Below are 16,097 nucleotides of genomic sequence, written 5' to 3' on the forward strand. Positions count from 1 at the left end.
ACAAACCCGTCTGACTCCCTTCTCAACCAGTGCTCACCTTTCATACCTCTCGATTCTTATAACTGCCGTCCGGTTTCCGGTCAAGTTGTAAATAGCCTTTCGCTCCCTGTATTTCACTCCTGCTACCCTCAGAATTTCAAAGAGAGTATTCCAGTCAACAGTGTCGAGCCTCCGAATATTATAAACGTGGGTTTGCCTTTCCTTAACCATCTTCGATGAGAAATCGTAGCGTGAGTATTGCCTCGCATGTTCCTACATTTCCCCAGAATCCAGTTTTCTGTGCCTTAGGTACTGGAAACTCGATGGTCCGTCTTGTTACTTGAGCTCTACTCGCAATCCACATCAGTGAGGGCTTATACCAGTTGTTGTATAACGACTTTAATTCTGTACACAGTATATATTTTATGCTGGAAACGGTTTCGTTATGTGCGCATGTGCAGATGTATAAGTAGTGATAGGACAAAGGAATGGAAACTATCCGTTCAGTCGGTTGTTAGAAAACGGTAGATACATTCGGTTGTAGTTTTTCTTTTCTGTTGAATTATCCATTCATTCATTCTGTTGCGTGAAACCAGTCCTTGGGAGCAGCTGAATGATGAACGGAAACATTCGATCGTTTGCCATTGTTAAATAAAGTTCTACGAGGGCTATTCGGCAAGTAAGGAACGATAGGTCTCGAAATGGAAACCACAGTGAAAATCAAAACAGTTTTATTTGCAACAGTTAGCTACTTATCTCTATAGTCGCCGATCCGACTTAGACGTTTATCGTAGCGTTGTACCAGCTTTTCAATACCCTCGTTATAGAAGGCAGCCGCCAGTGCTTTCCGCCAATTCTCTATGCTGGCCTACAGCTCGCTGTCTGTGCCAAAAAGTTGTCTTCATAGCCAGCGGTTCATGTGAGCAGAGATGAAACTCAGAGAGAGACAATTACGGGCTTTATTGTGGGTAATCAAACATTTCCAATTGAAAATGATGCAGGAGCATCTTCATTGCCCCTGCAGAATGCGCCTGAGAATTGTCTTGAAGAAGGAAACGCATGACAGTTATGTAATGTTGGCTGCATAGCTTCAGGCGAAATTTCTGACCAGTCCCTCGTACTCGCCGGGAGACACTGTTGTTCTAGGTATCTTTCTGTGCTCCCTGTGTGCTCAGAACTAAAAAGAATGACGTAACGAGATCGACGAGCTTACTAGAGACACTGCGCAAGACATCTGTGCAAAACTTCATCAGATTTTCAGTGTGGTTTCCATTTCGCAACCGATCGCTCCTTACTTTCCCAATAACCCTCGTATTTACTGTATGCCTTTTTATATAGAAGAGTTATTCATGCAGAAAAACTGACCATTTCGTCCAGCAGACTACACGCTGTCGTTGACTAAACTCTGTTATCTCCTGTCGTCACTGTTTATGCCGCTCCGATATTTGCTTTTTGTAGAATACCAATATGTAGCTTTCAGTTCAGTTTTTCGTCCATATTTATAAACAAACGTTTTCTTGATAATGAACTTTGTGTCTGGATCAGAATGCCGAAACGCTCAGTGAAGTGGGAATGGAGGAAATCACATGTCTGGCTAAAAAGTGAACCTAAAGATAAATTCAGTGCGATGTACAATATCTGCAACGATGAGTCATATTATGAAACTACATTATTTTAAAAAAATTCAACGAAAGTAAACGACTGATGGCAACTTTTTTCGCAGAAAAATACTTCCTACAAGTGACAGTGATTAAATGAGCAAATAATTAAGAAAATTGTATCTTTTGTGCTTTCTGTTCACGTCACCTCAATATCTACCGAAACAGAACTATCGGTGATGGGAGCAAACTAACGGGAAGAAAAAGAGACAGAGCTTAAGTAAATTTAAATCAAAAAGTAATTGTTCACTTATTTAAACATAAATTTATAAGGCTACGAAGTCTTTCGCGACGTATGTCTTGAATAAAAATCTCTCGGTGTACATGCCGCGTCAATTCTGGATAAAACTCCAAGCTTTCGACCACTACCTCCATGGTCGTCGTCAGGGCTAAAACTGACTGTCGTTATAATGCTTTCAACAATGCAGTACTAGTTATAAATCTTTTAAAACCAATCAAAATTCCATATTTAATGTCGCAAGTACAAAAATTTCGTATTTAAGTGAATAAAAACTTTAATTTTGAAAATAATTCATTTTTAAGAGCGTACTTTTTCATTCAGCTCTTGTTGAAATAAGATACAATTTTGTCTCCAACCGAAAGACGTGAAAAAGTACGTAAGTAAAATCACCTAAACCCGGAGAGCGAGATAAAACGTTCATAGTGCTGGCGTGGGCCCGAGAAAATATCCGGTTGTTTCATTCGACTGAAAAAACTGACTGAACAACAAAAACGGTCGACTGACCACTCAGTTGTTGAAAGCAGTTTGATGTCCCATCACCAAGTATCAGGTACATCGTCACAACTGGCTCAAAAATAACGCACTAGATAAAACTAACTCAACGCTGCTCAAAAGATCAATGTGGAAAAAGGTCCAAACGAGTATTCGAGAAAAAGAAATTGTTGCCAAACTCGCCAATAAATCTGTTCTTTAGTGGCGGCAATAAGAAGACATATTCCACAGTGAAGGCTATTTTCCATTTAAGTGTGTCTTCTTTGCGTGTTGTATCGCAAGTGTGAACAAAATGTAAAATATTTAGAACCCTGGTTAGTTTCAAGAAACAGCCTGACAGCTCTGATCTTAACAGAATAAATAAAGAAACGCAAGTAAAAGTGTATATAGCCATTTAAGTGTGTCTTCTATGCGTGTTGTATCGCCAGTGTGAATAAGCAGTAAAATATTTACAACCCTGGTTAGATTCAAGAGACAGCCTGACAGCTCTGATCTTAACAGAATAAACAAAGATACGCAAGTAAAAGTGTATACAGCCATGGTAATTCCTGTTTTATTATATGGGGCAGAAAGTTGGACGCTGAGAAAAAAAATTTACGGCAACCAGAAGCTTCTGAATTGAAACTTTTAAGGTCTGTAAAAGGTGTACTAGGGGAGACAAAATTAGAAACGAAGTAATAAGGGACGAATTAGGAATCCAACCAAAACCGCAAAAGGCAATGAGAGCAAGAGGTGACCGAGACGTGTAACCAATGGCACCCCATACCATCACGCCGGGTGATACACTAGTATGGCGATGACGAATACACGCTTCCAATGTGCGTTCACTGCGATGTCGACAAACACGGATGCGACCATCAAGATGCTGTAAACAGAATCTGGATTCATCCGAAAAAATGACGTTTTGCCATTCGTGCACTCAGGTTCGTCGTTGAGTACACCACCACAGGCGCAACTGTGATGCAGCGTCAAGGGTAACCGCAGCCATGGTCTCCGAGCTGATAGTTCATGCTGCTGCAAGCGTCGTCGAACTGTTCATGCAGATGGTTGTTGTCTTGCAAACGTTCCCATCTGTTGACTTAGGGATCGAGACGTGGCTGCACGATCCGTTACAGCCATGCGGATAAGATGCCTGTCATCTCGACTGCTAGTGATACGAGGCCGTTGGGATCCAGCACGGCGTACCGTATTACCCTCCTGAACCCACCGATTACATATTCTGCTAACAGTCATTGGATCTCGATCAACGCGAGCAGCAATGTAGCGATACGATAAACCGCAATCGCGATAGGCTACAATCCGACCTCTATCGAAGTCGGAAACGTGATGGTACGCATTTCTCCTCCTTACACGAGGCATCACAACAACGTTTCACCAGGCAACGCCGGTCAACTGCTGTTTGTGTATGAGAAGTCGGTTGGAAACTTTCCTCATGTCAGCACGTTGTAGGTGTCACCACTGGCGCCAACCTTGTGTGAATGCTCTGAAAAGCTAATCATTTGCATATCACAGCATCTTCTTCCTGTCGGTTAAATTTCGCGTCTGTAGCACGTCATCTTCGTGGTGTAGCAATTTTAATGGCCAGTAGTGTAAAAAGTATTCTGATGTTTCCTATTAATTTAAGGTATTTTGATGTTGTCTTCCGAGGTGGCAACAGTATAGATTTGTTAAGTAATGACTCAAAACAGTATATGATTTTTAATAGAGAGATATGAGTCTCATGAAAAAATTGATTTGGAGAAGCTACGCAAGTTGTGAATCCTACGGTTTTGTTCGTAACAAGAGAAGCAATCCAGACTAGACACGTGTGCTTGCGTTCCAGGGTCCCGAGTGGAAGTTCCTGCGGGCGAAGCTGTCGCCGACATTCACGTCGGGCAAGATGCGCGCCATGTTCCCGCTGGTGGTGAGCTGCGACCAGCAGATGCTCCACTACCTGCGCTCAAAGCTGTCCGCCCAGGGCACCGTCGAGCTGGACATCAAGGAGGTGAGCCGCCAACCGCACCACAGCTCAAGAGCTCCGGAGCGCTTCTGGCAGGCTCTACCAGAAGGGACTGCAGAAATTACATATCCCTCTTCACTAGCGTTTTCCAAACAGCAATACTCGCTTCTTCTTATCTCGAAGATTTCGATCTTTTGTGGCGTATCAGCATAGGCCAACAATATTTATATTTTTGTCAATGATAACTTTCCGTCTCTGATTAGATCCTCCAGATCATCGCTGTTCATTGGTTTTCAGATTGTAATGCTTCTTTGCAAAGCGTCATCATACTTTCGTACCGTGAAAATAACTGCATATCCATCATTCTGATTTGCAGCTCCAAGTATTGGCCGTGTTTGTAGTTAAAATTGTTGGATGTGAGGTCCGCCAGTTATGCAAAACACCGTTTTTCTCAGTACCCAAACATGTTTCGGCACCACTGTGCCATAATCAGTGGGTTTTCGTTTTTATTTATTCTGCAGTGTGAACATTTTTGTTAAATGATTATAAAATTATGTGCAGTTTTAGTTCAAACAACAGATCGTTCCTTTTTGTAAACACCTTTACACCTGGTGTGCATGAATTTTCTGGATCACTTTTGTGTTAATTGCTACAGGTAGCTTGTCATCTGCAACCAAACGATGTTGATGAAAAAGGTTTTTTGCTGGGAGGTAACCTATCTTCTAGAATGTAATTTAGTTTTTCGCGATGTTTTCGCGCCTATTTTCGTTTTTACTTACGTTTTCGTCTGGCAAGCACTTCCATTCTCCGCATCTCATTTGTTCACCAGAGAGTTCGGCGCCAAATTTGAATTTTGTTTGCATTTTATCTTTGTGTGTGTGCGCGCGCACGCGCGTGTGTGCGTGTGTGCGTGTGTGTGTGTGTGTGTGTGTGTGTGTGTGTGTGTGTGTGTGTGTGTGTGTTTTCTGTGTGCTTCTTAGCTAAGAAATGCTATAGTTAGCTAAGAAGTGCTATAGTTACGTGTGCATCACAACACCTCAGCATGATGCGGAGAATGGAAGTGGTTGCCACACGAAAACGTAAGTAAAAACGAAAATAGGCGCGAAAACATCGCGAAAAACTACATTACATTCTAGAAGATAGGTTAACTCCCAGCAAAAAACTATCTCATCTACGTCGTTTGGTTGCAGATGGCAAGCTACCTGTAGTAATTAACACAAAAGTGATCCAGAAAATTCATGCACACCAAATGTAAAGGTATTTAAAAAAAGAAACGATCTGTTGTTTGCACTAAAAATGCACATAATTTTAAAATCATTTTAAAAAAGTGTTCACATTGCAGAATAAATAAAAACGAAAACCCACTAATGACGGCACAGTGGTTCTAAAACATGTTTGGGTACTGAGAAAAATGGTGTTTTGCATAACTGGCGGACCTCGCATCCAACAATAATAAATGCAAACTGTACTTTTTGGAATTTAAACGAGCACATTCTAGTAATATACCCAAATCCACAACTCCCTTGCATATACTTATCATAGTTGTAGTTTTATCCAGAGTTACAAATCCAAAAGTTTCATTTGATATCTGAGGTGATATTGGGTTCTGAACAACAAACAAAAACCTTACCGAATGTTTGTTTATTTTCAGCTTCCATTTCAAATGAAACATATATGAGAACCGCTTCAGTATGGCTGCCATTATGTTGCCACAGCCCCAGTACTCATAATGAAAATAAATTGCCGTCTCAAATGACACACATCTGTAGCTGTCTGACAAACCTCTAGCAGTCACTCTGCTGATACCCTGCGTCGTCCTTTAGCAATGGCTGCTTGTGATGTCGTTGTTATGGCGTCAGTCAACCTACTGATCGTACTAAAAGATGTATTTTTATCCAAATGAGCTTTTGTACAGTTACAAATTGCGTTAAATTTTAGGGGAGATTCAGTGCATCAAAATAAAAATCGGAGTCCGTCACAGACTGCCGGTTCTGTTTGCATGTAAATCATATAATACGGCTGATACGGGGACAGAAGAGCTAAAATACCTTCTTCTTGTCGCGGGGATACTACAGATTGCGCCGCATCCCGCATCTATGTCGCCAGACGCCTCGATCTCGCTATTCTTCCTCATCCTCTGCTAATCCTCTTTTCTTCGTCGCCTCTTGGATTGCCCTTAGCCAACCTTTTCGTAATATTCCTCTTCCTTTGCCTCTAAGAGATTGCATGAAAGTACTCTCTGTCCCCACCGGTCTTTTTCAATTCTTTTGACAGATTCGATTAGACTAAGTTTACTTTCATTCCAATTGATCCATAGTGAGGTGGTCCTCCAGGATGTAGAACATGTCAGAAAAACAACAATACATGACAAATATTTACAACTAAAACAAATAAGCTAATGTATCATTCCACAGGTCCCAAGTTAAATGATCGTCATTTTTTAATGAACACTACATGAAAGAGTCATTTTACAAATACTAATGCACTGAATTTAAAACAAAAAAAAGTTTTTATTTATTTATGTATAAGGTAATAAACGTGTAATACAACTACTATAATACAATGAACACATTGCTGCACAGAAATGGTGCAGAAGTTAGATTGTAATTACACACACACACACACACACACACACACACACATATTTACAATGAACACATTACTGCACTGAAATTGTGCAAAAGTTATATTAGTTGGTTTTACTGAGAAATTCATCAATGGAGTAGGAGTTGGCCACCAATAAATCCTTTAGGTTTCTCTTAAACTGAATTTCTTTGATTGTCAAGCTTTTTATGGCTGCTGGCAAGTTATTGAATATGTGTGTTCCTGAATAATGCACACCTTTTTGTACAAGACTAAGTGACTTTAAATCCTTGTGAAGATTATTCTTATTTCTAGTATTGATTCCATGAATTGAGCTGTTGGTTTGAAAAAGTGATATATTTTTAATGACAAATTTCATTAAGGAATAAATATATTGGGAAGCAGTAGTTAGTATCCCTAGTTCCACAAACAGGCTTCTGCAGGATGTTCTTGACTTCACACCACATATAACTCTTACTACACGTTTTTGTGTCCAGAAGACTTTAGCTTGGCATGATGAATCACCCCAAAAAATAATCCCATATGACATTATGGAATGAAAGTAAACATAGTATGCCAGCTTTTTCGTTTTTATATCCCCTATGTCTGACACAATTCGTATTGCACGTAGAGATTTGTTAAGACGCTTCAGCAGTTCTGTGGTGTGGTCCTCCCAGTTGAATTTGTTATCAAGCTGTGATCCCAAGAATTAAGACTGTCATCGTATGTTAAACATATACTCGTGGGACACCCCTTACAAGTTCTGAACTGCATGTAGTGTGTTTTTTCAAAGTTTAGTGACAAAGTATTGGCTAGGAACCAGTGATTAATGTCCACACATATTTTATTAGCTGATCTTTCTAAGACTACGCTTGATTTGCTATTTATTGCAATGTTTGTATCATCAGCAAACAAAACGAACTTGGAATCTGGTAATGTTACTGATGAAAGGTCATTGATAGACACAAGAAAAAGTAAGGGCCCCAAAACAGAGCCTTGTGGGACCCCACATGTAATTAGTTCCCAGTTGCATGATGCCTGATAGCTTGATACATGTCTCTTTCCTAATAACACCCTTTGTTTCTTGCCAGAGATATAAGATTTGAACCATTCATGCCCTAATGATCCTAGCTGTCTTTCTTCTATTCTGTCTATAATACTGTAATGTGTCTGCGTCGTTTCTCTTGTTTCTTATACGGTCAATTCGGGAAAGTCTACATGCTCTTCTTTCTATGAGTTACCAAAAGTCATTCCCATAACTTGTTATTGGTTCCACGATGTGTTTGTGTAATAGTATTTTAACATTTGAACCCATTTTTGAGGGCCAAAGCATGGGATGTAGTTTTTGAATAGACGCCCTTACGTGCCTGATCCGTTGTTAGATATCTCTGTTGAAACTAACTCTTTAATTTTTTTTTAAGCACTGACCAACAGAATTTTCCCTGACTCAAACTTAACCTATTCATTTATTACCCACAATATACAAGCCCAACGCAATCTGACTGCTATATATTGACAACATGACTTCCACACAACACAAAGGAATAGCCCTGCATTGCAAGAAATCCTAAAAATAATACAAATCCAAAAAATATCAAATAAAGAAATATGAAACTACCTCCAACTCTGTTAATTGCCTAAACGCAATCACGAATTCCGATAGTGGAAACCCCATTCTTCTTCATAAGTCACTTACCTCACAGAAAATCTTGATAACACGAACTACAGCAATTACGAGTAGCAACAAAAGCCAGCTAAATAAAAAGATTATAACTACTATAGACTCTAACTACTATGAGGCATATGGTTAGCCAAAGATAGATTTTGTTGTAGAGTAAAGAATGTATTTAGGCAATTTTACCTTATTCATGTGACATCCAGTTCCAAAAATTATATCAAACATTATCGACCATACGTACATTATCATACCTTTCCCTGCATATTTTCTTATAAGAAATATCATTCCACTTTACAATGCGTGTCCTACCAACACAGAGTCTCCACCAAGAAAAACATGTTCACACACTTCTCTACCCACTCGCCAACTGCTAGTCCGTCCAACCACAGAATCTCTTGCCGAGGGCGCAGAGCGCTGTCAGCGATATCAACACAGTCTATAGCGCTGCCAACACACAAACAGATTACTTACTGTCACGTGATGGGACACTACCCTGGTACCTAAACAGCTCGAGTAACTACGCCGAGCAGGGCTCGGAAGGCCCAACGTTGCAGACCGCCCGCCGTGTCATACTCAGCAGATAGGCGTCACTGGATGCGGGTATGGAGGGGCATCTGGTCAGCACACCGCTCTCCCTACCGTTGTCAGTTTTCGTAACCGGAGCCGCCACTTATCAGCCAAGCAGTTCCTCAATTGATCTCACAAGCGTGAGTGCACCCCACTTGCCAACTGCGCCCGGCAGGCCCAAACGGTCACCCATCCAAGTGCTAGCCAAATCCGAAGAGCTTAACTTCGGTGATCTGACGGGAACCGGTGTTACCACTGCGTCAAGCCCGTTGGCATGCTGAATGCAATGATTCATAAATATTTTAGCGATTTATGACTTTACTTTCCATGTAGCACTGGCTCATTCACAAATGCATTTAACTGTGACACTAAACACAAAAAATTGTTTCTAGAATGAAATTTTCACTCTACAGCGGAGTGTGCGCTGATGTGAAACTTCCTGGCAGATTAAAACTGTGTGCCGGACCGAGACTCGAACTCGGGCGTGAGTCGTGCTTGGGTAGCTCTGTTGGTAGAGCACTTGCCTGTGAAAGGCAAAGGTCCCGAGTTCGAGTCTCGGTCCGGCACACAGTTTTAATCTACCAGGAAGTTACAAAAAATTGCGTTAAAAGTGTGCTGTTTGAGTATGGTACTTAACATCGTCTCAGGTGACAGCCCGCTGCACTACGGACGTGATCAACAGCTGCGCTTTCGGAATCTCCAGCAACTCGGTGGGCAACCCGGACGCAGAGTTCCGCGAGCTCGGCAAGAAGACCTTCGAATACGGCATTCACAGGTCGCTCGAGGTATGTCTCAAGGCTTTTATTTCTTTGTATTTCGTTTCTTTTTTAATTACAACAGATTTCCAACTCAAATTAATCTCTATTTTTTTAACTTGTAGTGATTATTGAAAATTTGCACTAGACCGGGACTCTAAAGCCGTATTTTGCGCTTATCGGGATGGGCAAATCATAGGTTGGGTTCCACCCTGGTACAAATTTTCAGTTGTCACTCTAGGTTGATAGCATTGCAGTTTCAGCATATATGAATAGTTTGCACTGAAATCATTATTTTATGTCACTGCACCTTCATTGATTTCATTCTCACAGATCCTTTCATTCACTTCAGAAGACATAATTAATTTCATGTGTTATTATTCTGCTGTTGTTGGAATGCAATGAATGAAGACTTCAACATTCATTCTTCACTTATCGCCCGTTCCGCTTGGGAAAACGCTTCCCAGTGCAAACTGCACAAAGAAAAGCAAGAACAAAATCGAGTAAACGTGATGTCTTCAGATAGAGTGTTGTCTGCTAGTCAGTTACTTCACTGCAACATGACCCCGCCATGACAACTGCCTAGCCATGACCTGTCAGATGCGTTTGATTAGCTATACGCCTGTTTGTCAGGCAGCAAACAAGTCGGTCTCCCTTCTGCACGGAAGACTTCAGCTTGCTGCTCTGTATCCTGTGGTCGGACGCCGTCTTTATAAACTTGCGGACCCTTTCGCATGGTAGACATTAAAAAAGCGTTGGAAGAGTTATATGATGATTGTTTGTGTTAAAATATCTTCAGTGTGTACTCCAAAATGAGTGATGGAGAGTCATGTCGTAGTAGTGCAGTTATCCAGAGGCAGATTTTGCAGCTACCTGATACACAGACAGTTTGAGACAAGACACATCACGATGACAGGCTGCTCATTCGGTGAACTGCCCGACGTTCGGTTCATTAAGGCAGTATCAATGGAAGCATTGTAGATATTGGACGTACGAGTGATAGGAAGAGTCTGGAAGACATCTAGCTTCTGACCTCAAGCAAGTGTGAGTCTCGTGTCACTCTCTATCCCATCCAGAGAAATGACGTGTCATTAATAAGTGTGGCATCCTCTCTCACGTTGCAATATAAATTATTTTCTCTCTGCATTGTTTCTGTCGCATCCCAGTAACACCCTAAAAACGACTGGCATGAGCACTTGCGTTTCCGGGTCGAGCATTGTTCAGTAACAGACAAGCGTACACATTTCGACTGGACACGCATCATAACTGTAAATATGAAAATATTACAGGCTGCACACTCCCAGATCATTTGGGGTTACGCGGTGGCAAGCCCTCTCCTACGATTTCGAATCTCCTCCAGTTATCACCTAAGAAACACAGACTGCGTTGTAAATTTCTAGGCAACTTACTCATCTTCAGAAGTGTTCCAGCAAGAAAGCGCCATTCCCCACGCATCATGGTACCCTATGGCTATCCTCGTTCTGCAAGGCACTTAAGTGTGATTTGCAGAGTATCCATGCAGATGCAGAAGTAGATCGTTACATGTCCAACGATGTCATCTACAATCTAAGACAAAAAAAAAAGGACGCATCACGAAGGAATTGACCGACTGGGATGAAAATCGGTAGCTGTGATGTACATGTACAAACAAACATATGATTACAATTTCACAAAAATTCGATGATATATTCAAGAGTTAGAGCTTGACACATTGAGCAAGGCAATAACGTTTTTGTCAACTTCTGGCCCTTATGCAAGCACTTATTCGGAGTGGCATTGATTCATAGAGTTGTTGGATGTCCTCCCGAGGGATATCGTGCCAAATTCTGTCCATTTGGCGCGTTACATCGTCAAAATCTCGAGCTGGTTAGAGGGCCCTGCCCATAATGCTCCAAACGTTCTCAACTGGGAAAAGCTCCGACGACTTCGTTGCCCAAGCTAGGATTTGGCAAACACGAAGACAAGCAGAGAAATTCTAGTCGCGTGTGTGGGGTGAGAGGGGGAGGGGGGGGGGGAGGCGGTCATCGCTGAAATGTAAGCCCATGCCATGAAGGGAAACAAAATGGGGCGTATATTATCGTCGGCGTACCAGTGTGCTGTAAGGGTTCAGCGTTTTAAGTATTTCTGAGTTCTAGGAGACTGATGACCTCAGATGTTAAGTCCCATAGTGCTCAGAGTCATTTGAACCATTTGAATATACAGTTATTTCAAAAGTACCCCAAGAAAGTGTGATACGATGGTTACTGATTACAATGTATGTAACTGACCTAGTGGATAACGGTGGAAGTTCGATGTGGGTATTTGCAGATGATGCGGTTTTCTATAAGAAGTTAGCGATAGGAGAGGACTGTAGCGATTTGTGGTTTCCGCAACGAAACTCTGCCTCGAAATCTAGCTGGAAATCCAATGAGGTTCTAGCCGTTTCTAAAGTACACCAGCGGCCATACACAGTCAATGCATTCACTACGCGGTAACAATGGTGACGTTGGTGATGACAGTGCCACTAAAGCAGAGGTACCATATACGGTTTTCCGAAATTCCTTTACCAAAGAAGACTTAGTAAATATTCCAAAATTCGAACCAAAACAACTGCCAACATGAGTAACTTAGAGTAGAAAAAGGGAAGTCACATCGATACCCAAGAAAGAAAATAGTATTCCGTTAAATTACAGACCCATGTCACTAACGTCGATTTGCAGTAAGAGTTTGGAACATATACCGCGTTCGATCATTATGGGTTACCTCGAGGAAAACAATTCATTGACAAACAGCTGACATGCATTCAGGAAATATTGATCTTCTGAAACACAACAAGCTCTTTATTGTCACAAAGCAGTGAGTAATATTAACAGACGACACCAAACCGATTCCGTATTTTTAGATTTGCAGAAGGCTTTTGACACCGTACCTCACAAGCGACTTCTACTTAAATTGCCCGCTTATGGACTATCGTCTCAGTTGTGGGACTGGGTACCTGATTTCCTGCCACAAGGGTCACAGTTCGCAGTAACTGACGAAAGTCATCGATTAAAGCAGAAGTAATATCTGGCGTTCCCAAAGTAAGTGTTATAGGCCCTGTGCTGTTCATGATCTTCATAAACGATTTAGGAGGCAATCTGAGAAGGACTCTTAGATTTTTTGCAGATGATTGTCATTTAAAGACTTATAAAGTCATCAGATGATCAAAACAAATTGCAGAAAGAGACAAGATATCTGTATGGTGCAAAAACGGGAAATTGACTGTAAATGATGAAAAGTGTGAAGTCATCCACACGATTACCAAAAGGAATCCGGTAAATTTCGGTTACACGACAAATCACACAAATCTAAAGGCTGTAAAATCAACTAAATACTTAGAAATCATAATAACGAATAACATACAGTATGGAGCCGCGCGATCGCTACGGTCGCAGGTTCGAATCCTGCTTCGGGCATGGATGTGTGTGATGTCCTTAGGTTAGTTAGGTTTATGTAGTTCTAAGTTCTAGGGGACTGATGACCTCAGAAGTTAAGTCCCTTAGTGCTCAGAGCCATTTGAACCATTTGAACGAATAACATAAGTTGGAACGATCACATAGATAATGTTTTGGGCAAATAAGACCAAAGACTACGATTTATTGGCACAACACTGAGAAAATGCAACAGGTTTCCTCCCATTCTTGCACCAGTGCCTGTCGGAGCTCCTGAAGTGTCCTAGGGGTTTGGAGACGTGCAGCGATACGTCGACTGAGAGCATCCCAGACGTGCTCGATGGGGTTTGGGTCTGGAGAACAGGCAGGCCACTCCATTCGCCTGATATCTTCTGTTTCACGGTGCTCCTCCACGATGGCAGCTCGGTGGAGCTGTGCGTTTTCATCCATCAGGAGGAAGGTAGGACCCACTGCGCCCCTGAAAAGGTGGACATACTGGTGCAAAATTACGTCCCGATAGCCCTAACCTGTTACAGTTCCTCTGTCAAAGACATGCAGGGGTGTATGTGCACCAATCATAATCCCACCCCACACCACCAAACCACGACCTCCATACAGGTCCCTTTCAAGGACATTATGGGGTTGGTATCTGATTCCTGGTTCACGCCATATGAAAACTCGGCGAGAATCACTGTTCAGACTATACCTGGACTCGTCCGTGAGCACATCTTGGCACCGCTGTTCCAGTGGCCATGACAGGTTGGCATACTCTGGATCAGGTGGTCGAGCAGCTGCTGGAGTATAGCCTTCCATTCTTGCACCACTGCCTGTCGGAGCTCCTGAGGTGTCCTAGGGGTTTGGAAACACCAGGGTTGGGGTTGGGTTGTTTTGGGGAAGGAGACCAGACAGCGAGGTCATCGGTCTCATCAGATTAGGGAAGGACGGGGAAGGAAGTCGGCCGTGCCCTTTGAAAGGAACCATCCCGGCATTTGCCTGGAGCGATTTAGGGAAATCACGGAAAACCTAAATCAGGATGGCCGGACGCGGGATTGAACCGTCGTCCTCCCGAATGCGAGTCCAGTGTTTAACCACTGCGCCACCTCGCTCGGTCAGGAAACACCAGGTTTTACGGGCTCTCCTGTGACCAGGGGTCAGTGGAATGCACCTTGCATGTCACCGGGCGAATAAACCATGTCTGTTCAGTCGTCTGTAGACTGTGTGTCTGGAGACAACTGTTCCAGTGGCTGCGGTAAGGTCCCGAGCAAGGCTACCTGCAGGACTCCGTGACCGTCTGCAGGCACTGAAAGTGAGATATCGGTCTTCTTGTGGTGTTGTACACTGTGGACGTCCCGTACTGTAGCGCCTGGACACGTTTCCTGTCTGCTGGAATGGTTGCCATAATCCTGAGATTGTACTTTGTGGCACGCGGAGGGTCTGTGCTACGACCTGCTGTGTGTGACCTGCCTCCAGTCGCCCTAGTATTCTGCCCCTCATAACGTAATCAATATGTGTTCTTTGAGCCATTTTCAACACACAGTCACCATTAGCACGTCTGAAAAGTCTGCTCACTTACTCGCTGCACCGTACTCTGACATGCACCAACACACCTCTGCGTATGTGGACCGCTGCCAGCCCCACCGTGCGACGACCGCAGGTCAAATGTAGCGCACGGTCATACCCCGAGGTGATTTAAACCAGCAAACCGCCCACCAGAGCGTTGTTTCACCATGTATGAGCATTATCTTTAATTTATGAGCATGAGGGTAGATAGGGCCTTGGTGCGCTGGAGAAAAGTCCTTCCCCATTAACCGGCTGAACCGCCTTGGGGTCTCTAACAATGCCATAAGACCCTTTCTTTGTTTTTATTATGAGAGAAGAATCGAGGAGTCGAAAGCTAGTGCCCACATATACTCTGCTCCTCACGATCTCCACCGTAGAAACTGCCAAGCTTACCATCCACCTGACATGTGGATCATCGTCAACACTGCCAAACCCCTGGCTATATGACACACTGCGTACCGATATGGTAATCAGAAATCCCCTTTGTTGTGCCAAGAAAAGAATTCTTACCCCATCAGCATTCTGAGCACCTACCGTTGGGGTGGAGCGCCGTCGCAAAAATGTGTACAACCTCTAATACGCAGGGCACAGGACTGTTTCCTGATACAATCACGCTGAAAAGGTTTCATTTGTTTAACTCAAATAATTCCAGGCGAACACTGAAATGGTATATGTCATGGACCTCATGTACGCCATTGTCTGGTATTAACTAATGATTTGAAACCAACGTCTTAGAGAGACATAATTTTCGCCCGTTTTAGGTTATATTGGTGTCACATAAAGTAATCCTTTGTCACGACTTATTGCGTTTCTGGTAATTGAGTATTTGTTGCCTAGTAACCTTTCTCTTTTCCTCTGCTCAGTTCATTGTAGTGCTATTCTTTCTGAATATTCATGGAGCTGACTGATCTATTATTTGGTCCCATATTTTGTACATTTTCGTTTTTCAGACCAACTTCTTTTTTGTTCCAGAGCTTTGATAAATTATATTAAAAATTTGTTCAGGTAAAGTACTAGGACTTACTAAGTGCCCTTAGAGCATAATTCTTATTTTTCTCATGCCTTGTGCAACTTTCTCCACACACTTGTAAATTTCTTGTTGCCTTTTTAACACATTGTTTCTTCGACTTGCCCAACTATGAACATGTAGGGGATTATTTTCTTGTTTATTTCATACATTTATCCGACTTAGGCCGTACTCAAACAGTCCAGCAGATAGAGGCCGTTTGGTCAGG

General features: G+C 42.5%; 1 protein-coding gene across 1 annotated transcript in view; it reads left to right on the forward strand.

The window, feature by feature from the left end:
- The window catches only part of LOC126250132 (cytochrome P450 6k1-like), a 162,100-nt gene that overhangs the window by 98,055 nt on the left and 47,948 nt on the right, over nucleotides 1-16,097 (forward strand). The window contains exons 4-5 of the mRNA XM_049951534.1: nucleotides 4,193-4,354; nucleotides 9,785-9,922. Coding sequence (XP_049807491.1) covers nucleotides 4,193-4,354; nucleotides 9,785-9,922 — 300 coding nt within the window. The remainder of the gene's footprint in view (nucleotides 1-4,192; nucleotides 4,355-9,784; nucleotides 9,923-16,097) is intronic.

The sequence above is a fragment of the Schistocerca nitens genome, chromosome 1 (genome assembly GCF_023898315.1).
Source record: "Schistocerca nitens isolate TAMUIC-IGC-003100 chromosome 1, iqSchNite1.1, whole genome shotgun sequence".
Classification (NCBI taxonomy): domain Eukaryota; kingdom Metazoa; phylum Arthropoda; class Insecta; order Orthoptera; family Acrididae; genus Schistocerca; species Schistocerca nitens.